The following is a 27,363-nucleotide window of genomic DNA, read 5'->3' as shown; positions in this document are numbered from 1 at the left end:
ATCAGACATGCTCCATATAAAGTCTGATTCGGGCACTTCATCAGTGAGGGTTGGTGGGGAGGTAAGTGCCGAGTGTCCGATGGCTCTCTGCTGCTTACAGATGCCCAGTTATTGTGGCCATTTTCTGTCTCGGGTCAGTGGCAGCTCTGCGAGTGTGTGGGGGGTTGGGGGGCTCTGCGAATGTGTGTGGGGGGGGGGGGGCTCTGCGAGTGTGTGCGGGGGGGGGGGGCTCTGCGAGTGTGAGGGGGTGGGGGGGGCCGTTGCCTGCTTTATGTTAGAACGTCCAATGTCTGACTTGCCGCACTGACCTCGGGTCTTGCGGTGCTGCTGGGTCCTAGTGCACTCAGCTCACTTCCAGCTGAAGGATGTGCACAAAGCCCTTGTAAATTGCACTGCTTACAAGGAGCTGTGATTGTGGGGAGCATGTGGCTGGGGGAATTGGGGGCTGTGATTGTGGGGGGCATGTGGCTGGGGGAATGGGGGGGCTGAGATTGTGGGGAGTATGTGGCTGGGGGAATTGGGGGCTGTGATTGTGGGGAGTATGTGGCTGGGGGGATTGGGGGGTATGGACAGTGACTGTTGATGTGCTCGAAGCAAGCAGTGTTCCTTAATCTCTACATGTGTTCCTCCCCATCGCCCCCTCCCCTCAGAGTGACAAGATGGCTTTCGTGATGGAACCAGTCGATCTTGCTGTTCTTTTGGTTGCTGCTGGAGCTGAGGAGGAGGAGCTGGAGGAAGAATTGCGGGCACAGGAGGCCCGGGCCTTACCACTTGCAGGATCAGAGGGAGATGACCACCAGAGGCAGGAAATGGCCGCCATGGAGCAGAGACCCCGGCAGTTCCGTGCACGAGTGTCATTTGAACAGATGTCGGACACCGTGTGTCACCGACGTCTCTGCCTCCGAAAGGAGACATTGCAACACCTGTGCCACCTGTTGCAGGACCTGGCACCTCGGGGCGGGGGGGCACCCACTCTCGGTGGCCATCAAATTGTCAGCCGCTCTGAACCTTTATGCTCCTTCCAGACCACCAGGGGAGATTTCTGTGGCATCTCCAAGTCAGCTGTGCACACCTATGTGAGGCAGGTCACTGAAGCCCTGTATGCCTGGGCTGGACAGTACATCAAATTTAACCTGGACCAGGCCTATCAAGAAGCCTGGGCTGCAGGGTGTGCGGTCATTGCAGGGATGCCTAACGTACAGGGGGCCATTGACTGCACCCACGTCACCCTCAAGGCCCCTCTATAGAATCCACGAAGATTTGTTAACAGGAAGGGGTTCCACTCCCTGAATGTTCAGCAAGTATGCGACTATAACACGACCATCATGCACGTCTGCGCGAGACATCCAGGCAGTGTGCATGGCCGCTTCATTGTCAGGAACGCAGACATTCTGGAGGCACTCGAGGAGGAGCCCAGGCTGCGGGGGGGTGGCTCCTGGGTGATATGGGTTACCCGCTTCGGACATGGCTGATGATGCCTGTGCAGAGGCCTGTGACTGAGGCGGAGACCCGCTATAATGAGGCCCATGTAGCCACCCGCGCGATAGCGGGTTCCTCAAGATGCAATTCCAGTGCCTGGACTGCTCTGGCATGGCCCTCCAATACAGCCCAGTGATCGGTTCCCGCACAGTGGTGGTGTGCTGTGCCTTGCACAACCTGGCTCTGCAGAGAGGTGACCTCCTGGAGGAAGAGGACGTGGAGGCTGACCAGCCGGCCGTCACTGGGGAGGAGGACCAGCAGGAGGAGGAGGTGGAAGAGGAGGAAGAGCAGCCGAGGAACACCAACCAGGCGCTGGAGAGCTGGCAGCCCAAATGAGGCATGCGAGGGTGGCCAGGGAGGCCCTGATCACCAGGCGGTTCAGCCGCTAGGGGTTTGTGTCTGTGGGTTCCATTCCATCCCCCCAAATTCCTTCTATATCCTGCACATTGTCACATCAGAGTGGTGGGCCTGGGTACACCGTCTTAGCGGGTTTTTTGGCAGGCAGAAGAGTGATGACGATTTGCAAGGCATCATCATAATGGTTAACATTAGCAGGTTAACATGACAGCGTTATCCTAGTGAAAGTAGAGTTGTTGATGGTAGATCCCAGCACCAACAGTCTGTTAATAAATACAGATCGGAATGTCATCCCCCACAGATAGTGTCTCCCTTTACAATTCCCAAACTTCCCAATCCACATCACCCGCTCAATGCTGCCAGATAAATCTCTTCCCTTTAAACCCTCGCTGATTTCCTCCTCTCTGAATTCTGGGTCCTCACTGCAAAGAGGGAGTTTCCCTTACAGAATGGTAACATTGCAGAGGAAGCCATTGGGCCCTGTTATGTTTCTGCTAGCTCACTGGAAGAGTTACTCAGCAAGTCGCACCACCCTGCCTTTCCCCCATGGTCCGGCACATCCTGTCTCTCCAAATAGTGATCAGAGACCCTTTCAAAAGATTTTTACGACATCACACTCTCAGAGAGTGACTCTCTCTCCACTACACTTTCAGAGAGTGACTGTGTCTCCACCACACTCTCACACAGTGACTCCGTCTCCACCATACTCTCAGACAGTGACTGTGTCTCCACCACACTCTCAGGCAGTGACTCTCTCTCCATCACACTCTCAGATAGTGACTCGCTCTCCACCACCCTCTCAGACAGTGACTGTGTCTCTACCACACTCTCAGAGAGTGACTGTGTCTCCACCACACTCTCAGACTGTGTCTCCACCACACTCTTAGACAGTGACTCTCTCTCCACCACACTCTTAGACAGTGACTGTATCTCCACCACACTCTCAGACAGTGACTCTGTCACCACCACACTCCCAGAGAGTGACTGTGTCTACACCACACTCCCAGAGAGTGACTGTGTCTACACCACACTCACACACAGTGACTGTGTCTCCTCCACACTCTCACACAGTGCTCCGGTCTCCACCACACTCTCAGAGAGTGACTGTGTCTCCACCACACTCTCACACAGTGCTCCGGTCTCCACCACACTCTCAGACAGTGACTGTGTCTCCAGCACACTCTCACACAGTGACTGCCTCCACCATACTCTCACACTGTGACTGTGTCTTCACAACACTCACACAGTGACTGTGTCTCCGCCGCACTCTCAGACAATGATTCTCTACCACACTCTCAGACAGTGACCCTGTCTCCGCCGCACTCTCACACAGTGACTGTGTCTACACCACACTCTCAGATAGTGACTCGCTCTCCACCACCCTCTCAGACAGTGACTGTGTCTACACCACACTCTCAGATAGTGATTCTCTCTCCACCACACTCTCAGACAGTGACTGTGTCTCCACCACACTCTCAGACAGTGACTGTGTCTCCACCACACTCTTAGAAAGTGACTGTGTCTCCACCACACTCTCAGACTGTGACTCTCTCTCCACCACACTCTCAGAGAGTGACTGTGTCTCCTCCACACTCTCACACATTGACTGCCTCCACCATACTCTCAGACAGTGACTGTGTCTCCACCACACTCTCAGACAGTGACTGCCTCCACCATACCCTCACATGGTGACTGTCTCCACCACAATCTCACACAGTGACTGTGTCTCCACCACACTCTGAGTCTGTGATTCTCTCCACCACTCTCAGAGAGTGGCTGTGTCTCTACCCCACTCTCAGCCTTCCTGGCACTGCCCCGGCCCTGTCCCCATTTGTCAAGGGCTGTTGTAAACCTCGCCAACATGATGTGACATCGATGGTGGGGGGATTATCTAATGTGGGGGCATTATCGAGTGGGGATGGCAGCTTGTGATGTTACTGTATATACTAATGGAGTTCCCAGACCTTTCATGGTGGGCATCCTATTAGGTCACTGCGGGCGGGGGTGGGGGTGGGGGAGGGGGAACGATCGCATTGTGAATCTCGCCGGCACAATCCTGTTTTATGGCTCTCGCCCCTGGTAAATGTGGGCACCATATCCTGGCCTGTGTCTCCATTGCCTTTTGAGGAAGGAAATTCCAAAGATACATGATTCTCTGAGATAAATATTTTCTCTCCTCCGTTTTTAACAGGAGACCCCTTATTTCTAAACTGTGAGCCCCTCGTTCTAGATTTTCCCACAAGAGGAAGCATCCACCCTGCCAATACCCCTCAATTTCTTGTTGAATCTTACTCTTCTAAATTGATACAAGCCTTGTTAGAATGTAACCGGTGACAACCTTGTATCAGATGTAATTTGACCAATGGTAACAAACTGTAAGATTCAGCTGACCCGTAAACCATGGAACCAATTACAGAAAGATGTGATGGTCAGCTGACCAGCAGACTCACTATAAATAAGAACCTGTTGGGGATTGTGGGGAGCTTGGAGTGGCTCAGGGCGAGGCCCCAAGTTTGGAGTAATGAAGTTTCTTTATTAAACCCTTTCTTTGATTTATAAATCGGAGCAAGTTTTCTTATATTTTTATTGTCTGCATTTGAAGAGTTTCTTCTGAAGAAACAAGCCTCAGCTCTCTGACTTTTCCTCATAAGTCAACCCTCCCATTCCTGGTATTAGTCTAGTAAACCTTCTCCGAACTGCTAATGCATTTACATCTTCCCTTAAGTAAGGTGACAAATACTGTTCACACTACTCCAGATGTGATCTCACCAATGTACAACTGAAGCATAATCTCCCTACTTTTGTATTCAATTCCCCTCGCAATGAACAATAACATCCTATTAACTTTTCTAATTAGTTGTTGTACCGCTATATTTGCCTTTTGCGATTCATGCACTAGGACACCCAGATCCCTCTGCAGCTCAGAGCTCTGCAAGCTCTCATCATTTCGATAATAAGCTCATTTTTTTATCCTTCCTGCCAAAATGGACAATTTCACATTTGCCCACATTATACTCCATTTACCAGATTTTTGTCCACTCACTTAACCGATCTCTGTCCCTTTGTAACCTCCTGATGTCTACTTCACAATTTACTATCTATCTTTGTGCCAAAGGCAAAATTATCAACCATACCTTCAGTTCCTTCAACCAAATCATTTATATAAATTGTAAAAGGCCTCCTGTGGCTACCTGTTACATCTTGCCAACCAAAAAAAGACCCATTTATGTGAACCCTTTAGCTTGCCAATCTTCAATCCATGCCAACATGTTACCCCCACACCATGAGTGTTTATTTTCCACAATAACCTTTGATGTGGCACCTTATCAAATATCTTCAGGAAATCCCAGTACATCCACTGGTTCCCCTTTATCCACAGCACATATGACTTCTTCAAAGAACTCCATAAATTGATTAAACGTGATTTCCCTTTCACAAAACCATGTGGACCCTACCAGATTGCCTTGATTTTTTCCAAGTGCCCTGCTATAACATCATTAATAATAGTCATAGGCCGGAACTCTACCACCTTGCCCGCCATGGAATCGGCGCAGGTGAGGGGGTCCGACAACAGAAATCTCCGTTGACCTCAGGTAGGAATTTCTGGTCTCACCCGAGCGAGGCCATAAAATCCTGCCCATGGAGTCATAGAGATATCCAGCATGGAAACAGGCCCTTCGGCCAAACTCATCCATGCCGACCAGGTTTCCTAAACTGAACTAGTCCCATTTCCCTGTGTTTGGTCCATATCCCTCTAAACCTTTCCCATCCATGTACCTGTCCAAATGTCTTTTAAATGCTGTAATTGTACCCGCCTCTACCACCCCCTCTGGCAGCTCATTCCATCTACGCACCACCCTCTGCGTGAAGAAGTTGCCCCTCAGGTCCCTTTTAAATCTTTCCCCTCTCACCTTAAACCTACACCCTCTCGTTTTGGACTCCCCTACCCTGGGGAAAAGACCTCAGCTATTCACCTTATCTATGTCCCTCATGATTTTATAACCCACTATAAAGTTACCCCTCATCCTCCTACCCACTCCAGGGAAAAAAGTCCCAGCCTATTCAGCCTCTCCTTATAATTCAAACCTTCCAATTCCAGTTATATCGTTGTAAATCTTTTTTTTGCCCCCTTTCCAGTTTAATAACATCCTTCCTATAGCAGCGCGACCAGAATTGTACACACGCTTCCAGTGTTTTCCCTATGACAAATACTGAGCTAACTGGCCTGTAGTTTCCTGCTTTCTGTCTCTCTCCCTCTTTGAATAAAGGAGTCACATTTACTATTTTCCAATCTAATGGAACTTTCTCTGAATCTCGGGAATTTTGGAAAATTAAACTAATCAGCTATCTCACTGGCCACTTCTTTTCAGAACAAAGTCTATCAGGTCTCGGGATTGGCCTGCAGCTCCAACAATTGGCTCAGTACCACTTCCCGAGTAATTTTCCTGAGTTCCTCCCTCTCTTCCATTTCCTGATTTACAGTTATTTCTCTTCTCCAAACAGAATAGTCGCAACTTTTCCGAGGAATCTCAAAAAAAAAATCAATGTTTGGAAATATATTGCCATTGTCACTGGGTCAAAATCCTGAAACTCCCTCCCTAACAGCACAGTGGGTGTGCCTACACCACATAGATAGCAGCAGCGGGTTCAAGAAAGCGGATCACCACCACCTTCCCGAGGACAATTAGGGAAGGGTAATAAATGCTGGCCCAGCCAGTGACGTCCACAGTCTGTGAAAGGATAAGCAACGCGCCAATCGCTGAGAATTTCCCGCTATATACCTTCCTCCAATCCACGATTCTTCCTCCTCCAGGAGCCACGCCCTAAAAGGAATGTTGGTGAACGTGGACCTCCATTGGATTGGTCCATGACCAAGCTTGGGAAGGTATTGCAGTGATTGGCTGTTGCCTTCTGCAGTGTGACTGAGCAGGAGATGAATGAATCAGGCCAAGACCCTCCTGACCACCTATTCCACCCACTGCCTTACTTTACCGGGTGGCTGTTCATTCCACTGCTCCTGGCCCATTCAACAACCTGCTCAAGCGGTCACGGCGGGGGGTGGGGAGGGGGAGCAGAGGCCAACATGGCGAGTGCCAGTGAACTCAGCAATATTCCACGGACCTTTATCCATCAGAACAACAGATGATCTGGTCATCAAGGGTGGCACAGTAGCACGGTGATTATCACCGGCCTTGGGTCACTGACTGTGTGGAGTCTGCACATTCTCCCCGTGTCTGATGGGTTTTCTCCGGGTGCTTCGGTTTCCTCCCCCACAGTCCAAAGATGTGCAGGTTAGATGGGTTAGCCATGGGAAATTGCCCCTTAATGTCCCAAGATGTGTAGGAAATGGGGATTTGCTGGGTAAATACGTGGGGTTGCGGGGGGGGGTGGGCCTGGGTAAGATGCTCTGCTGGAAAGTCGGTGCAGACTCGGTGGGCCGAATGGTCTCCTTCTGCACTGCAGGGATTCTATGATTCTACAACACGCCTGAAACGTACATCATGCTCACAAAACATATTCACAGGAACTCACCAAGGTTCCTTAGATAACACCTTCTAAACCCACAACCACTACCATCTAGAAGGAGCAGATACCTGGGAACGCCACCGCCTGGAAGTTCCCCACCAAGCCACTCACCATCCTGACTTGGAAATATATCGCTGTTCCTTCCCTGTCGCTGGGTCAAAATCCAGCAACTCCCTCCCTAACAGCACTGTGGGTGTACCTACACTGTATGGACAGTTAGGGATGGGCAATAAATGGTGGCCTAGCCAGCGACGCCCACAGCCCTTGAATGAACAAAATTTATGTAGCGGGGAAGTAACTGAAGAAGAACATACATGAAGCTCAGGTGAAAGGTCACTGAGCTGAAACGTTAACTCTGTTTCTCTCTCCTCAGATGCTGCCAGACTGGCTGAGTATTTCTGTTTTTATTTCAGGTTTCCAGCATCTGCAGCATTTTGCCTTGACGAGCCCACACTGGTATGTTTCTCATCTGGTGCTCAGGGTGGGGGCATCACTCCCCAGGCTGATCTATTTCCCGTGGCCCAGGGTGAGTGGTGTGGAGCTGCGTCATGTGCTGATTATACTGCCCAGACCCTCGCCCGACCCCCGCTCGACCTGAGCATGTTTTCCTCACATCCATTCTGTGAAATTCATTCTGCAGCCAATAGGAATGTGGGGTCATTATGCATCAGTTTCTACAGGTATTTGGAAATAGTGACTGTTAAATCTACAGGAAAAACCTGTTTCATTTTAGGGAATTCCACATTACTGACCCAATGACAACGAAGGAACCATAATAGACGTCTAACCCAGAATGGGGTGTGTTGTGTGTCTGCGTGTAATTGTAATGTAAATGTGCATGGCAGAGCAAGGGTTAATGTAGGGCTGGAGAAAGGCATGGTAATGTGCATGGAACCACAGGGTAACAGACTCTGAGAGAACAATCTCAAGAAAGCACTCTGTAAGTAAATAACCTTCCCTTAATAGAGACAGCATTATGCATGATCTGTGAATAGTTAAAGACTAACAATAAGTGGTTCATAGAATCATAGAAACCCTACAGTACAGAAAGAGGCCATTCGGTCCATCGAGTCTGCACCGACCACAATCCCACCCAGGCCCTACCCCCATATCCACCCACTAATCCCTCTAACCTACACATCTCAGGACACTAAGAGCAATTTTAGCATGGCCAATCAACCTGACCCGCACATCTTTGGACTGTGGGAGGAAACCGGAGCACCCGGAGGAAACCCACGCAGACACAAGGAGAATGTGCAAACTCCACACAGACAGTGACCTGAGCCGGGAATCGAACCCAGGTCCCTGGAGCTGTGAAGCAGCAGTGCTAACCACTGTGCTACCGTGCCGCCCATGTTTCATGTTTAAACATTAAATTCTCAAGACCTCACTAGTGAGAAACATCCAAATGAAGTCATGATGCAACACATGGTGGCAACAAACAACCCCATAAACATCTTCCTAACAATCCCATCTCTATCCCTGTTCATCCGCCACTGAAATCTTTGTCTATATTTTTGCTAGCTCCAGTCTCAACTAGTCCAACATTGTCCTGGTTAGCCTCATATCTTCCAGCTTCCTTAACCTCTGACTGATTGAAACTCTGCCACCTGTATCCTAACTTCGACAAAGCCCCAATGGTCCTCTCACCTTTATGTTCAGATCATTCTTTGGCCTCAACATCACTCCCAAACTGTGCCCCTCTCTCCCCCCAATCAACTCTGTAAACCCCCCCTGGCTTTAGAACCCTCTGGCCACTCTGTGTGAGTTCCGTTGTAAGCCCTAATGCGTTCCCAATCTCCTTTATCCCTTCAGTCATAGCCAAGCCTTCCACTCCCTCGTCCCTGGAATTCCCCTCCTTATAACTCTCTCCCTCACCCGCGAGACAATGTTTAACCAATGTCCTGATATCTATTTCTGTAGCTGGCTATAGCAGTTATGTCCCACAGTGGGCAGTGGCCTTGCCTCCGAGCTAGGAGCACGTGGGTCAACTCCCCAGGAGTTGGTGGTCGGGGGAGATGTGTTCATAATGTGGCCAAACAGGGAAGTAACGGCCAGCAAAGTCCTCCCAGCATGCGACAAAGGCAGATGGTAAGAGCGAGAGATACGTGGCTGTGTGATGGAATGAATGTTGGAGCCTCCTACTATCCCTATCGATAGCTCCAGCCTACAACATGTTCCAACTAGGTGGATTCAGCCTCCTTACCCGAGGCATGATGGTAAATTCGACCTCCTTACCCGAGGCATGATGGTAAATTCGACCTCCTTACCCGAGGCATGATGGTAAATTCGACCTCTTTATCCTAGGCACGGTGGTGGTCATGGTGCTGTGAGTCAGATCGCCTTCGGGCAGGGAACTGAAGAGTTTATATTGGTTTCTGTCTAATTGTGCTCCTGTGAAAGACCTTGGGGACATTCTTTGCCAGAATATTGAGGTTCATGCTGGCACAGTGGTTAGTACTGCTGCCTCATAGCGCCAGAGACTCAGGTTCAATTCCCGGCTTGGGTGACTGTCTGCGCGGAGTCTGCACGTTCTCCTCATGTCTGCGTGGGTTTCCTCCGGGTGCTCCGGTTTCCTCCCGCAGTCCAAAGATGTGTGGGTTAGGTGGATTGGCCATGCTAAATTGCCTCTTAGTGTCAGGGAGATTAGCAGGGTAAATATGTTGGGTTTCAGGAATAGGGCCTTGGCGGGATTGTAGTCATTGCAGACTCGATGGGCCGAATGGCCTCCTTCTGCACTGTAGAGATTCTATGATTACAGGAACAATATAAATATGTGTGTGTTTTTGATGGTGGGGGAGGGTATGGTCATGTTCTAAACAGTGAACGTGAGTTCAAATCTCATCATGGCAGTTTGAGAATGTGAATTCACTTATAAAAATATGGAATTAAAAAGATAGTTCCAGTGCAATTGACCATGAAACCAATGGCTTGTTGTAAACAATCTCTGTTGGAGCACTGAGTTGCAATGATTAGTGACCAAGGACTCAGAAGAAAGATTTATTGAAACTCTGAGCAGCCCCGGCATGTTGTGTGTCTGTCTGCTCCAGGAGATCGCCCCGCCATCGACACATCTGTACCTGTGTCATCCCAGTGTCCACATGACCACTCAGTCTATAGGATTTATCCTTGGATCCCTCGTTTCTCAGCCTTCAACACTATTATTCCTACGAAACTCATCTCAAACTCTGTGGCCTGGGCCTCGGCTCCTCCCTCTGCAACTGGATCCTGAACTTCCTAACTCACAGACCACAATCAGTAAGGATAGGCAACAACACCTCCATGATCATCCTTAACACCGGTGCCCCACAAGGCTGTGTTCTCAGCCCCCTACTATACTCCTTATACACCTATGACTGTGCGGCCAAATTCCCCTCCAACTTGATTTTCAAGTTTGCTGACGACACCACCGTAGTGGGTCGGATCTCAAACAATGATGAGACAGAGTACAGGAATGAGAGAGAGAATCTGGTGAACTGGTGTGGCAACAATAATCTCTCCCTCAATACCAACAAAATGAAGGAGATAGTCATCAACTTCAGGAAGCGTAGTGGAGAACATGCCCCTGTCTACATCAATGGGGACAAAGTAGAAATGGTCGAGAGCTTCAAGTTTTTATGTGTCCAGATCACCAACAACCTGTCCTGGTCCCTCCATGCTGACACTATAGTTACGAAAGCCCACCAATGCCTCTACTTTCTCAGAAGACTAAGGAAATTTGGCATGTCAACTACGAATCACCAACTTTTACAGATGCACCATAGAAAGCATTCTTTCTGGTTGTATCACAGCTTGGTACGGCTCCTGCTCTGCCCAAGACCACAAGAAGCTGCAAAGAGTTGTGAACGTAGCCCAGTCCATCACTTGAACCAGCCTCCCATCCATTGACCCTGTCCACACTTTCTGCTGCCTCGGCAAAGCAGCCAGCATAATTAAGGACTCCACGCACCCCGGACATTCTCTCTTCCACCTTCTTCCGTCGGGAAAATGAAACAAAAGTTTGAGGACACGTACCAACGGACTCAACTTCTTCCCTGTTGCCATCAAACTTTTGTATTAAGTTGATGTTTCTCTACACGCTAGCAATGACTGTAACACTTCATTCTGCACCCACTCCTTTCCTTCTCCCCTATGTACTCTATGAACTGTATACTTTGTCTGCATAGCGTGCAAGAAACAATACTTTTCACTGTATCCCAATATATGTGACAATAATAAATCAAATCAAACATATTAATTGAATTAAGTTTTGTCTTTAGGCATGTACCCCATTAAAAGGCTGTCAATTTGTTTAATTAGTTAACTTGTTAATTATTTTACTTGGTTGGTAGACTCAGAAGAGTGTAACACGAGGCTGCCTGTGATCGGTGGGTGCACAGGGGCTGGGGTCCTGGGAAGATGATTAAAATTTGATAAGTTCCCTCTGCCATTTTGATTTTGTTACCCTTTAAAGGGTTGTTAATTTAGTTTAATTGCTACTCAGAAGATTATAAAGAGAGAGGACTGGGATACCGGGTTGGTAGGTAACAAGGAGACATAATTCTGCATTTTGTAAATAAACCAACTATCAAGAAAAGGGTTTGTGTTTAGTTTTATACTCCATCACCTGGCACGGGAACCATCTAACCTATATTGTAGCTCTTCTTAAACCACCTAACAGGTTTATACCTTTCTCTGGGCACAAATACCGAGGAAGTTCAAGACTGTGCGGCACAGTGACACAGTGGTTAGCACTGCTGCCTCACAGCTCCAGGGACCTGGGTTCAAATACGGACTTGGGTCACTGTCTGTATGGAGTCTGCATGTTCTTCCTGTGTCTGCGTGGGTTTCCTCCCGGTGCTCCAGTTTGCTCCCACACTCCAATGATGTATAGGTTAGGCGGATTGGCCATGCTAAATTCCCCGTTAGTGTCCAAAGATGGGCAGGTTAGTTAGATTGGCCATGGTAAATGTGCAGGGTTATGGGGATAAGGTGGAGTGGAGGGGAGGGCCTGGATAAGATGCACTTTCGGAGAGTCAGTGCAGACTCGATGGGCCGAATGGCCTCCTTCTACATTATAGGGATTCGATGATTCTATGATGTAGGGCCAACTTGAGAGTTTGCCAAACTATCCTCCGGCTCAAAGGGGCACAAAACCTGACAACGGACATGTTGAAGATTTTCCGTTGTGTTGACCTTTGGATGAGATGTTAAACTGAGGTCTCGACTGTTTCCTCCGATGGATGCAGGAGCCTTCACGGCATCGAGTGTCAGAGAGTCCTTCCAGGGTCATGGACAGGAGCAAAGCCAGTCAAACCATTCCCCCCACCCCTCCAAATCCGCTAAATTACATTCTCTCAAATTGGTTGTCTCCAGTCATTATCACGTGTCTGAGCCAACATTTATCCCTCAGCCAACACCACAAACACACAATCTGCTCATTTGACTACTTGTGGCTGCTGTCTTTCCCAACATTGTAACTGTGACGACACTTTCAAACAATTTCACTGGCCCTGAAACACTTCAACAAGTCCTGAGGTGAAAGACACAATAAACATATAAATCTTCCTCCTTTTCTGAAAAAAACAACTGGGCTGGAACGAATGGAAATAGGCGCCATTGCTGATGCCAGCGAAGATGGAGAATTTGGCACTCTGCCAAATCTTCCTTCAGTGCAGCGGGACTGGAAAATCCCACCGGCGTGAATGGCTGGAAAATTCCGCCCTACATTTGAATAATATTCTGCATCTGACGGTCGAGGGAAAGCAGGAGATGGGATTTTATTATCTCTGATTATCTTTTTATTTCTTACAGCAGTTGTTATTGCACTTATTTCAAAAATGTAATAAATTATTTCTCTTTCAAAAAAAAAATCAAATCCTTCAATGTTTTTTTTTTATCCTTAAAGCTCCTCGAGTCTTGGTGGTTGCCTTTCTAACCCAACAAACTTGTAGCTGATACATTCCTGTGTCAATTGGCGATGTAGCGGGTAAGATTTCGCCAGTCCCGCCTGGCGTGTGAGGCGACGATGTTGTGGTGTTGTCACTGGGCTGGTAATCCAGAGATTGGGGTTCAGATCCTACCTGGGCATGTGGCGAAATGTGAATTCAATAAAAATCTGGAATTTAAAAGTTTAATGGGGATCGTGAATCAACGGTCAGGGGAAAAACCTCAGTTCACAAATGTCCCTTTGGGGAAGGAAATCTGCCGTCCTTACCCGGTCTGGCCCACATGTAACTCCAGACCCCACAGCAACATGGTTGACTCTTAAACGCTCAGAAATAACTGAGCGTTTAGGGATGGGCAATAGATTCTGGCCCAGCCAGTGACGCCCACATCCCAAGAATTAGTTTTTTAAAAAAGACATTTTTCTTTGCAGGCCCATTATATTTTCCACCCCACGCCCCACCCGTGATGATTGCCATGGGCGTGGGGAGCAGGGGCAGACTTGACCGCAGAGAGGGGAAGATGTTTAGGCCTCAGGCTCCACCTGTGATTCTCAATTATTTTTAAAAATTAGGCCGGCAGTTTTATTCTACTTTTCGGAAAAAAAAAGTGAAACTGTTGAGGCCTTATATTAGAAATATCAAATTTCAAAAGCACAAATTAGACATGGATTGTTTAAATCGAGTCCAGTCTGCACCCATGCGTGCAGGGAAAGTGGGAGTAGTTGAAGCAATTTGGTGAGATTGGTTCCCCAAAGAGCTTTTCTCTCTGTCGCTCGGCTATGCATAATAGGCCCAGAAGAAGACGCAGACGCTCAGTAGGATGATGGCGTTAATGTTGACCACGTTCCTCCAGAGGGGTTTCTCCGAAATGTCCGTCAGTTTTTGCTGCATAGCTTCCTGCTCCTCCTTGCTCAGCTTTTGGGTCTGTTGCTCAAATCCGCAGAACCAGTTGTAGGCTTTCTTCCAGCAGCTCAGGTCCTGGGGCACCACTGAGGCAACAAGAAAAAGAAGAGAAAGAGGATGTGAGTTCCAACTCTGGGGGGTTTGGATGGGGCATGGACTGGAACAGGAAGTAGGCCTCTTGAGCCTCCGCCATCCATCGCTGGGGAGGCAATAGCCTAGTGGCATTATCAGAGTGTAATCTCTGAAGGTTGTGGCGAAGTGATGCTGCACCAGGGAAGGTGATGCCTCGTGGAGGCCTAGTGGTATTATCACCAGAAACTCAGCTGATGTTCTGGAGACCTGGGTTCGAATCCCGCCACAGCAGATGGTGAAATTTTAATACAATAAAAAAAATCTGGAATTAAGAATCTACTGCTGACCATGAAACCATTGTCGATTGTCAGAAAAACCCATCTGGTTCACTAATGTCCTTTCGGGAAGGAAATCTGACGTCTTAACCTGGTCTGGCCTACACGTGACTCCTGAGCCACAGACATGTGGTTGACTCTCAACTGCCCTCCAAGGGCAACTAGAGATGGGCAATAAATGCTGGCCAGCCAGCGACACCCATGTCCCATGGATGAGTTAAAAAAAATCCCTTGAAAATCAAAAATCGAATCCCATCATCCTTTCTCTGAAAAAGTGCTTCTTAGTTTTGGTCCTAAAGGATCATGCCACATTGTTCACGAAACCCCCACGAGATTGCAACCTCTGACCTTCCGGTAGGTGTGACCTTTACACTCTGACCTGGCCAGGGGCGGAGAGGGTGATTAGTGTTTGGGGCACAAAGCCCAGTTTGTTTCTGAAACAAGCAGGAGATATACACTCAGTGTGTGAGTATGTACAGATATACTGTTTGTATTTATGTAGATGCATATATCTATAGTTATATATGTATTTGTGTGAATAGAATCATAGAATGATACAGTCCATTCAGCCCACTGTGTTGGTACTGGTTACCCAATGAACAGAAATTCCCAGCTGAAGTCCAGCGATTTTCTGATAGTCAGTTGAATTTCTCACCCTGCCCGGTAGAGATCCGCTTCCCTCCACTTTCCCCATCCCTGCTTTTCCCCCACCTGCCCTGTAAATCTTTCATTCAAACATTGAATGAATTCTCCTAAGGATGTTACGATCAAACCTCCATTTCTTCAGGCAGTGCATTCTGGATTATCACAACTCGCTGTGTGAAACAATCTTACCTCACATCGCCGCTGGTACTTTTACCAGTCACCTTAAATCTCCTACCCATTGACTGGAATGGATTCCGTTCTAGAATCGGGGCAGCCGAGGCTCGCAGAACGGAAATCTCCGTTGACCTCGGGTGGGATTTTAACGTCTTGCCCGAGCGAAGTTGTAAAATCCCATCCATTGACTCTGTCTACACTTCCCGCTGCCTCAGCAAAGCAGCCAGCATAATTAAGGACCCCACGCACCCTGGACATTTTCCCTTCCACCTTCTTCCATCGGGAAAAAGATACAAAAGTCTGAGGTCACGTACCAACCACATCAAGAACAGCTTCTTCCCTGCTGCCGTCAGACTTTTGAATGGACTTACCTTGCATTAAGTTGATCTTTCTCCACACCCCAGCTATGACTGTAACACTACATTCTGCACTCTCTCCTTTCCTTGTCTATGAAACTTTACCATCTCGCCCGCCCCGATTCCAGGACAGCCGAGGTTCCCAGAACAGAAATCTCCATTGGCCTCGGGCAAGGTTTTACGATCTTGCCCAAGCAAAGCTGTAAAATCTCGCCCAGTGTGTACGGGTGCATCTGCAGGTTAGTCTGTATGTGTGTGTGTGTGTGTGTGTTTGTCTGCACGTCTGTGTGTGTCTGCATGTTAGTGAGTGTCTGTGTGCGTGTGCATGTGTATTTTTAAAAAAATTATTCATTGGATGTGGGTGTCACTGGCTAGACCAGCTCAGCGCAGAATTCCCAGCCTCTGGCCGGCTCTGATAGTCACAGTTGGTTCAGGTAACTTTCTAGTCAGTGGTAACCACCCCCCCGGATGTTGACAGGGCTGCAGATCTTTGAACTAAACCTCTAATTAAGGATCTCTTGGATTTGTCTATAAGATACTGCTCCCACTATTCAGCACACCCTGTGTTGTAGCTTCACCAGGTTGACACCTCATTTTTAGGTTTGCCTGGTGTTGCTCCTGGCATGCCCTCCCGCACTCTCCATTGAACCAGGGTTGATCCCCTGGCTTGATGGTAATGTAGAGTGGGGGTTATGCCGGGCCATGAGGTTACAGACTGTGGTGAGTACAATCCTGCTGCTGCTGATGGTCCACAGTGCCCCATGGATGCCTCATTTTGAGTTACGTTGAAAGTCTATCCCATTAGCTCAGTGGCAGTGCCACACAACACGGTGAAGACTATCCTCAATGTGAAGACAGGACTTTGTCTCCACGAGCACTGTGCGGTGGTCACTCTTACTGATACTGTCATGGACAGATGCATCTGTGGCTGGCAGGTTGGTGAGGGGTTGTTGAAATGGATTTTTTTCCCTCTTGTTGGTCCTCTCACCAACTGACAGTAGCATAACCTGGCAAATAACTCAAGACCGAGCCACTCTTGGTGATGGACATTGAAATCCTCCATCCGGAGTATATTCTGTGCCCTTGACATCCTCAGTGCTTCCTCCAAGGTGTTATTCAACATGGAGGAGTACTGATTTATCAGCTGAGGGGGAATGGTGTATGGTAATCGGCTGTGGCGGGGTGGGGCGGGGGGGGCGGCTGTGGGAGCGGAGGTGATGCTGAGGACTCCCTGGGCAACTCCTTCCTAACTCTATATCACTATGCTGCCACTACCTCTGGTTGATCTGTCCTTTAGGAGGACGCGTGTGCGCGCAGGATGTAAACAATCTTTATCTCTGGTGTATAGTGAGAACAGTTTGTTAAATCACCTTCCTCGGTGTCCATATTATTGTCATCCTCATTCGTCCAGTTATCATTGTCCAAATCGACACGTTCCTCAGTGCTATTCCGTAAACTCCAGCACAGTCGGTAAAGCTGGAACGGACATTGCATCATTACACTCACTAAAACAAAACCCACTCCCAAAGCTGAGAGCGAGATTCAGCCTATAATTGCAATGCAGGAAGTTTCAAATAGTTTAACGCCAATATTACAAAACTAATCCCTGTGGTGACTATCCAATAACACCCCAAACACACGGATCATCCCAAACTCCCCAAACACACGGATCATCCCAAACACCCGGATCATCCCAAACACACGGATCATCCCAAACACACGGATCTTCCCAAACTCCCCAAACACACGGATCATCCCAAATTCCCAAACTCACGGATCACCCCAAATTCCCCAAACACATGGATCACCCCAAACACACGGATCACCCCAAACTCCCTAAACACACGGATCATTCCAAAATTCCCCAAACACATGGATCATCCCAAAATTCCCAAACACACGGATCATCCCAAACTCCCTAAACACACGGATCACCCCAAACTCCCTAAACACACGGATCATTCCAAAATTCCCCAAACACACGGATCATCCCAAAATTCCCAAACACACGGATCACCCCAAACTCCCTAAACACACGGATCATTCCAAAATTCCCCAAACACACGGATCATCCCAAACACACGGATCACCCCAAACTCCCCAACACACGGATCACCCCAAACACACGGATCATTCCAAAATTCCCCAAACACACGGATCACCCCAAACACACGGATCATTCCAAAATTCCCCAAACACACGGATCATCCCAAACACACGGATCATTCCAAAATTCCCCAAACACACGGATCATCCCAAAATTCCCCAAACACACGGATCATCCCAAAATTCCCCAAACACATGGATCATCCCAAACACACAGATCATCCCAAACTCCCCAAACACACGGATCATCCCAAACACACGGATCATCCGGAATACGTCAGGTTTTGTGATCACATGAGCAAGTACAGGGTGAAATCTCCTCGCGGTAGTGACTAGCACACTCACGTGTATGTCATCGATGGGTTTTGTCAATACGGACAGGATGAGAACCACCAGGCTGGTGGCTACAAAGAGGATGATTGCAAAGTACAGGTAGTGGATTCCACAAATAATCTCAGGGCAGCTGCTGGGTTTCACACAGCTTCCGGTTCCAAATACAAACTCAGCGATCATTCGGGACAATCCAACAACAAGGCCGAAAAGCAACCCCCAAAACGCACCCTGAAACAAGATCACGTTAGTATATCTCAGAGAATCCACTCGCAGGGCTGCATGAACCGGGCGATAGCAAATCACCCGCCTCTTTCACACACCTCACACCTTCAGTTCTGCAAGTTTCATGGTCATTTTTACTGATAGCAGCTTTTTAAGTTCTAGATTTTTTAAAAAACGGATTCAAATTCTCAGACTGGTGGGATTTGAACTCTCCCCTCTCCGGATTAACAGGAGCATCATCACCACACAGTCATACTTCGTCACTTCCTTAACTGACAGGTACTGAGGTCGATTGCGGTATCTCAATTATTGTCTGGCTGGGATCAAAGAATTCAACATGCACCACGTGCGTTGGTGTCCGTGCTTTCAAATCTTGCACTTTTGGGCTCAGGCCATACCTGAGAGGGAAACCAAACCTTCAGGTTCCTGGGGAAACGGAAACGGAAACCGAAACTAAAGTGGAAACGGAAACCAAGACTGAAACTGAAATGGAAACTCGAGCAGGGACTGAAACGGGAACGGAAGTGGAAAGTGGAACTGAAATCAAAACTGCAATGAGATGCAGGCATCAACAGAGCTGAGGAGGTTGTGTGGAAATGTGCCATTGGCGAAGACCAGGTCCTGGAACAGGGTTTGTTTTGGAGCTGCTGTCAGGTCAGGATCAGTGGCTAACTCCACGAAGAAAAGGAGTTGGACTGTGTAGAAATCCAGCCAAAGGCTATTTCCTATCACCAACACCCCTTTCTTAAGTTTATTTAAAGTTTATTTATTAATGTCACAAGTAGGGGCAGCACGGTGACACTGTGGTTAGCACCGCTCCCTCGCAGCGCCAGGGACCCAGGTTCAATTCTGTCTGTGCGGAGTTTGCACGTTCTCCGTGTCTGCGTGGGTTTCCTCCGGGTGCTCCGGTTTCCTCCCACAGTCCAAAGATGTGTGGGTTAGGTTGATTGGCCATGCTAAATTGACCATTAGTGTTGGGGGATGTCAGGGGGATTATCAGGGTAAATGTGTGGTGTTATGAGGAAAGGGCCTGGGTGGGATTGTTGTTGGTGCAGGCTCGGTGGGCCAAATGGCCTCCTTCTGCACCGTAGGGATTCTATGATTCTAGGCTTACATTAACACCGCAATGAAGTTACTGTGAAAATCCCCTAGTCGCCACAGTCCGCCCGCCACCTGTTTGGGTACACTGAGGGAGAATTTAGCATGGCCAATGCATCTAACCAGCATGTTTTTCAGACCCTGGGAGGAAACCGGAGCACCCGGAGGAAACCCACACAGACACGGGGAGAATGTGCAGACTCCACGCAGACAGAATCAAACCCGGGTCCCTGGCGCTGTGAGGCAGCAGTGCTGACCACTGTGCCACCGTGCTGCCGCTTTACTGTCAGCCAAAGGAAAAGGCTGCACTTGTGGCTTACAGTTAGATAGTCTTCACCGCGGGAGCTACAACTCCAGGCTGGGTAAAGTTACAGCCCGCTGGCTGCTTCCCATTCGCCCTGTCCGGATTTTGAGCACAAGCCGCCAATCCCGGAGACGGGGAGTGCAGGCTCAATATCATCCCCCGAGTGTCAGGCTCTGATTGAAGACCAGTGTGTATCTCTCCAGATAGAGTGGGGGCCTGATAGAACCAACTATGCTGGCTCCACAGAGATCAGAGCGCCATCTCTAAAGGGCATCCCAATCAGTGCTGAAAATAAACTCCCCTCCCACAGGCTCGGAGGGGCCTCCCCCACAAGCATGGGGGCTACCTCCCACCTTGACCATGCATTGGAGGCTCTTCCCCGCTCCCCACCACACAAGTATCAGGGGGCATTCCCCCCCTCAGGCATTCGCCCCTCCCCAACACAGAAAAGGGGATTCCCTGTGTTGTTGAGGAGGATTGTGAGGGGGAGGGATGGCGAGGCAAATGGAGGGCATTCCAGAGCCTGAGGCCTCGGCAGTTGGTGCCCCAATGGTGGATCGATTATGATTTGGAATGCCCAAGTGGGCAGAAATTGAAGAGTACGAGCGCGCGAGCGAGCGCAGAGGTGTGACCAATCCCCAATGTACAGTGTAAACCTGCCAATCCAGTCACTGGCTTCAGTGCACAAGCCATCTGATTCGTTGCTGATGTTAACTGAGTGTTGGGTTGGAGAAAAAACCTGAACTGAAACGGGGCGACATGGTGGCACAGCGGTTAGCACTGCTGCCTCACAGCGCCAGGGGCACGGGTTCAATTCCCGGCATGGGTCACTGTCTGTGTGGAGTCTGCATAGGTTTCCTCCGGGTGCTCCGGTTTCCTCCCACAGTCCAAAGGATGTGCTGGTTAGGTTAATTGGCCATGCTAACTTGACCCTTAGTGTCCAAAGATGTGTAGGTTAGATGGATTAGCAGGGTAAATATGTTGGGTCACGGGAATAGGACCTGGGTAGGACTGTTGTTGGTGCAGACTCAATGGGCCAAATGGCCTCTTTCTGCACTGTAGGGATTCTATGATTCTAAGAAACAGCCCCACCTCCCAAACCTCCAGCAAGGAGAGACGGATGGGAATGGGCGAGGGAGGATACAGAGAAACATGGGGAGCAGGGGAGGTAAATGTAAAAATGGCGGCAACTTACTTTCTCGTTCACGCGCTTGACGAAGACAGCCAATAGGAAGACGGAGGCTATGGGTGGGCCCAGGTAGCTGGTGATGGACTGGATATAGTCGAAGAGTTGCCCACTCTGAGCTGTCTGAACTATTGGAATCCAGGCAATACTGATCCCAATCAGAACCAGGGTGAACATCCTGAGAACACAGGAACCAAAGACCATGAAGCATGGGAACAATGTCACTCTCTGCCTGTCCAACAGCTGGCAAACTGTGAGGTGCCCCACAACGAGGGCGGCGTTCCCTCATAACCGCTCCAGCTGGCATCTGAGATTACAGTGGGTGAGCGAGGCAAGAAGTAGTGTAAACCCAGCACGACCCAATCAGAAATATTACCACAACATAGCCCATTCGATAATGGGAGTGATTGGTCGACTGGAGTTAAAAGATGTGACTGGTTCGTTGTGTCTGGGACACACATTGTGCTCCCTGTTATTAGGCCAGGGTGGCGATTCTGAGACCACGCTTGCCCTCAGCGTAAACGGAAACACGGGCCCAGAATCCCCCGAGAGCCGGGAATCGAGATTCTCGCCCCCTCCTGGTGGAATTGTTTTCCTGCCCATCCAACACAAGGAGAAGAGGGAAGTGAGAGGCAATGAGAGGGGAAACGGTCGGCCCTCTGTCCCCAGCTGCTCATTGTCAGACTCCATTTCATCAACATTTCTGTGACTCGACTGAATCATCGTGATTGTGGCTGGGATGGCGGAAACTTCAATTCAATAAACATTAATACATTTAAAGATGGCAGTGCTTTCACGGGACATGGATCCCTCTCGCTGAATAAAGTTTATTTATTAGTGTCATAAGTAGGCTTACATTAACACTGCAATGAAGTTACTGTGAAAATCCCCTCGTCGCCACACTCCGGCGCCTGTTTGGGTACACTGAGGGAGAATTTAGCATGGCCAATCAGCATGTCTTTCAGACTGTGGGAGGAAACCAGAGCACCCGGAGGAAACCCACGCAGACACGAGGAGAACGTGCAGACTCCAGATAGACAGTCACCCAAACCAGGAATTGAACCCGGGTCCCTGGTGCTGTGAGGCAGCAGCGCTAACCACTGTGCTGCCGTGCCACCCACAGTGGTACATTCATATCTTGCCCAGGTGATTGAGTGATTGAAGGTATGAGGTAGCAGGAAGTGGATCTCCTGGGCAAGATGAGTTCAAAGAGTGCATGAGGGGAGACGGGAGAGAAACTACAGAAAGATGGCTGCAATTAGTACATTGGCCTTTATTACAAGAGGATTTGAGCACAGGAGTAACGATATCTCACTGCAACTGTATAGAACACCTGGAGTATTGTGTGTAGTTTTGGTCTTATCTAAGGAAGGATATACTTCCCATAGCGGGATTGCAGCGAAGGTTCAGCACACTGATTCCGGGATGGAGGGATTATTCTATGAGGAACAATTCAGCAGACATTATGGGTGGCCCAGTGGTTAGCACGGCTGTCTCACAGCGCCAGGGACCCAGGTTCAGTTCCCGGCTTGGGTCACTGTCTGTGTGGAGTCTGCACGTTCTCCCTGTGTCTGCGTGGGTTTCCTCCGGGTGCTCCGGTTTCCTCCCACAGTCCAAAGATGTGTGGGTTAGATGGATTGGGCCATTCTAAATTGACCCTAGTTTCGGGGGGATTAGCGGGGTAAATACGTGGGCTTATGGGGTTAGGGCGGATTTGTTGTTGGTACAGGCTCGATGGGCCGAATGGCCTCATTCTGCACTGTAGGATTCTATGATTCTATGACTGCACCTTTATTCTCTGGAGCTTCGAAGAATGAGAACTGATCTCATTCAAACAAACAAAATTCTTACAGGATTCGACAGGGTAGGTGCAGGAAGGATGTTTCTCCCTGGCCCGGGGGGTGAGGTGAGGTGGGGTGGGGCGGGGCGGGGTGGGGCAGGGTGGGGGGTCTAGAACCAGGAGGACACAATCTCAGGATATGGTACAGGCCGTTTTGGACTGGAATGAGCACACACTTCCCTCTACTGGGGATTGAGATTAGTATTTTTTCTTCATTTCTGATGGGGTGAATCTTACCTTCCTGCCAACATAAGTTCTTTCTCGGTGGCTTTGGGCCTGATCTTGGTGTAGATGTCCATGGTGAAGAGTGTGCTGGCACTGTTAAAGATGGATGTCAGGGAACTCATCAAGGAGGCCAACATTACAGACAGCATCAAACCACGAAGACCTAACGAAGGACAAAAAGTTGCAGTTTATACAACAGGATATCATTGCTATACAGACAGATTACACTGGCCTCCACCCTGCCTCGCAGCACTATGAAAATCCAGAACAAACTGAAACAAAAACTCCAATTGATAATCTATGGGCGGCACGGTGGCACAGTGGTTAGCACTGCTGCCTCACAGCACCAATGACCCGGGTTCGATTCCCGGCCTTGGGTCACTGTCTGTGTGGAGTCTGCACATTCTCCCCGTGTCTGCGTGGGTTTCCTTCGGGTGCTCCGGTTTCCTCCCACAGTCTGAAAGGTGCATTGGCCATGCTAAATTTCCCTCAGTGTACCCGAACAGGCACCAGAGTGTGGTGACTAGGGGATTTTCACAGTAACTTCATCGCAGTGTTAATGTAAGCCTATTGTGATAGTGACAAATACACTTTAATGCTTCAATTGAAGTTACCACCACAACAATCTTTGGCAACACATTCCAAACCCTAACCAATCACTGCTCAAAAACTCCTCACGTTGCCATTGCTTCTTTTGCTAGTTACCTTTGACCTGCGCCCTCTCATTCCCGAACCTGTCATGAATGGGAAGAGTTTCTCCCTCTTGGCTCTGTCCAGACCTCTCATTGTTTTGAACACCTCTATCAAATCTCCTTTCAGCCTTCTCTTCTCCAAGGAACACAGTCCCAACCTCTCCAATCTGTCTCCATAACTGTCGCTTCACTGGAAACATTCTGGTGGATCTTTCCTGCACTCTCTCCAATGGCCTTCACATCTTTTCTAAAGCGTGGCACCCAGAACTGGATTCAATACTCCAATTGCGACTGAACTAGTGTTTTGTACAGGTTTAACATTGTTGAGCATTCATCAGAGTATTGATTTCGACAGATCTAAAGCTATCTCTTCAATAAGTCAGCTAACTGACCACAAGCAGAGAGTTAACTTGGAGTCTCCATTGGTATTAGATGCTTTGGAGGAAGATCAGTGTAAACAACTAAATAATCATCAGGGCAGCCTCTATGTTCATCCAGCAGAACGCACTCTTCAATGATAGGCAACAAAATGAAACAAAACTTACTCCAACAGATAAACCAAAGAAAAGGTTTAATAAAGAAACTTCATTACTCCAACACTTGAGGCCTCATCCTGGGCCATTCCAAGCTCCCCACAATTCCCAACAGGTTCTAATTTATACTGAGTCAGCTGGCCAGCTGATCATCACATCATTCTGTCATTGGTTACATGGTTTACTGAGTCAGCTGACCCTTACAGCTTGTTACCATTGGTCACATTACAACAGATCCATTGTTATCATTGGTTAAATTCTAACACTCTACACTGGAGGACTTTATGAGGATAGATTTTCAACTTTATAGAATCATAGAAAACCTACAGTGTTATTCAGCCCATCAAGTCTGCACTGACTCCCCAATGGAGAATCCCACCCGGACCCCATCCCTGTAATCTCTGTATTAATCCTGCTCATCCCCCTGACACTAAGGGGCAATTTAGCATGGCCAATCAACCCGCACACCTTTGGAGCGTGAGAGGAAACCGGTGCACCCGGAGGAAACCCACGCAGACACTCCAAAGATGTGTGGGTTTGGTTGAATGGCCATGCTAAATTGACCCTTAGTGTCAGGGGGATTAGCAGGGTAATTACGTGGGGTTATGGGGATAGGGCCTGGGTGGGATTGTGGTAGGTGCAGACTCGATGGGCTGATTGGCCTCCTCCTGCACTGTAGGGATTTTATGTTCTATGATTCTACAGGGAGAATGTGTAAACTCCACACAGACAGTGACCCAAGCTGGGAATCAAACCCGGGTCTCTGGCGCTGTGAGGCAGGAGTGCTAACCACTGTGCCACTGGCATAAACCTGCCATTGTAGATGGATATCGATAGAAACCATCCAATTCTTATTTTAATTCAGATTGACTACAATGAGAATGCAACAGGCAACCCATTGACTGAAGCAGGTTTACACCCGGTGGATAATTGCAGCACCCACACCCTTTCCATCCTCATTACCCCTTTTACAGACCGGTACTCACCCATTGGCATCAGCTTCACCACCAGCCGGGGATAGGCAATGTTGGTGCATCCAACATCAGCATCGCAATAGCTTTTGCAAATACTGGGTACAACACAGCCGACAACATCTGGCACAGAGTGAGATCAAAGAAACTTCAATTAACTTTCATTGATTCAAATACATTCAAGGAGCAAGGCTTATATTCTACCCTGCCATTCACAAGCCCAGGCTGTCTGAAAGAACATCCTGTCTATTTAGTACTGCTTGGGAATGTTATCACCATTGCAATGTCAAGTAGAGGCCAATTTGTGCACAGCAAGATCCAATAAAAAGGTCAAGTGATAAAAGAGCAGATAATCGGTTTTTCCGATGTTGGGTTAAGGGGTTAATATTGGACAGGATAGTGGGGAGGACTCTTCCTCGAATGGTTGGAATCTGTTACATTAGGGGTGGCCCACATACGGCCCATCTGGGTTCTGAGTGCAGCCCCCACGAGACATTTTGTCGACTGTTGCCCGCGTGCAGGGTTGCCGCATTCCGCTGATTTCAATCCGCGTAGTTTTTTTTACCTCCTGGTGTGATTCACACGTAAAGCAAGGGCGAGTGAAGTGAGGTGCGTGCTGATTGCTCACACCATTGACTGTGAGAGCCGTGCGCTCCCTCTGTGTCCAAAAAATAAATATTTCTTTTGCTTTTACCATTTCAGCTCTATTAATATACAAATGATTAAGCGTTTTTTATAACTCGTTATGAAACATTCAGCATGTATTAAGTGTGTTTACTCTTATTAATGGGTCATGGTTAGTGACCAAGCCCAATTTCAATCTTGCGGCCCATTGAGATGGAGGAGGGCCACTCACTGGCTTCGGTTACCCATCAGTGTGTTATAACAGATGAATATATGAGATGGAGTAGGCTACTCGGCCCCTCTGATTGTAACCTCAACCTCACATTCCTGCCGTTTCCCCTCCCCCAATAACCTTTCACCTCCTTTCCTTATCAAGTCTCTATCTGCCTTAGAGATGTTCATCCATTCGACAGAACAAACGGTACCTCAATCTCAGGCAAAAGACAGCACCTCTGACAGTGCAGCTCTCCCTTGGCGCTGTATTTAAGTATCAACATGGGTCTTGTGCTCAGTTCTCTGGCGTGGTATTTGGACCAGGGGTTGCCGATCCTCCAGTGGAGATTTCGGGAATTAAGGATTAATCTCCGGGATAGCGCTCTGAGCAATGTCCCGGGAAAGGTCCGAGGGGCATTTTCAGGTGGAATAGTTGGCTGATGCTCATCTATGATCATGACTCATCTTTTTTGCTGTTCAATGGTGTGGGAAGGCAGGGCGCCATGGGGATGGATGTGTGAGGTTGAGGATTATATTCACTGGAGTTTAGAAGAGTGAGAGGGGATCTCATTGAAACTTATAAAATTCTAACAGGGTAGATTCAGAAAGAATGTTCCCAGTGGTGGGGGTGTCCAGAACTAGGGGTCATAGTTTGAGGATAAGGAATAAACCTTTTAGAACTGAGGTGAGGAGAAATCTCTTCACCCAGAGGGTGGTGAATGTGTGGAATTCACTACCACAGAATGTGGTTGAGGCCAAAACGTTGTCTGATTTCAAGAAGAAATTAGATATAGCTCTTGGGGCTAAAAGGATCAGGGGATATGGGGATGAAGGGGGGGATCAGGAGATTGAATTTGATGATCAGCCATGATCAAGATGAATGGTGGAGCAGGCTCGAAGGGCTGAATGGCCTCCTCCTGCTTCTGAGTTTCTATGTTTCTATGGTCAAACTTCAGGATACAGTTAACCAGAGATGGTAAATGTAAAACAACCTCACAATATTTAATAAGTATTTAGATGACCACTTGAAACACCGTAGCATACAAGGCTATGGACCAAGAGCTGGAAAATGTGAGTAGAATAGATAGGTGCTGGCGCAGACACGATGGGCCAAAGGGCCTCTTTCTGCATTGTAAAACTCTATGGCTCTATAACTGACTTTCTCACTCAAAGTTGAAAATGATATTCCCATGCCAAGCCTTGAGATCTAAGGTGAAAAAGCTACATTGGCGGTGAAGGAGA

General features: G+C 48.5%; 1 protein-coding gene across 2 annotated transcripts in view; it reads right to left on the bottom strand.

Moving 5' to 3' along the window:
- Positions 1-13,097: 13,097 nt before the first annotated feature.
- slc5a1 (solute carrier family 5 member 1) overlaps positions 13,098-27,363 on the bottom strand; it is a 56,677-nt gene continuing 42,411 nt past the window's right edge. Inside the window, exons 9-14 of one of the 2 annotated variants that reach the window (XM_078206691.1) lie at positions 25,300-25,407; positions 23,101-23,251; positions 21,033-21,201; positions 18,226-18,441; positions 17,145-17,250; positions 13,098-14,278 (exon numbers count right to left, since the gene is read on the bottom strand). In XM_078206691.1, the coding sequence (XP_078062817.1) occupies positions 14,067-14,278; positions 17,145-17,250; positions 18,226-18,441; positions 21,033-21,201; positions 23,101-23,251; positions 25,300-25,407 (962 nt within the window). In that variant the 3' untranslated portion in view covers positions 13,098-14,066. The remainder of the gene's footprint in view (positions 14,279-17,144; positions 17,251-18,225; positions 18,442-21,032; positions 21,202-23,100; positions 23,252-25,299; positions 25,408-27,363) is intronic. The other variant, XM_078206692.1, reaches the window with a different exon arrangement.

This window comes from Mustelus asterias, unplaced genomic scaffold, assembly GCF_964213995.1.
Source record: "Mustelus asterias unplaced genomic scaffold, sMusAst1.hap1.1 HAP1_SCAFFOLD_1725, whole genome shotgun sequence".
NCBI lineage: Eukaryota > Metazoa > Chordata > Chondrichthyes > Carcharhiniformes > Triakidae > Mustelus > Mustelus asterias.
Note: the sequence above shows the minus strand (reverse complement) of the source record. Positions and strands in the feature narration are given on the sequence as shown.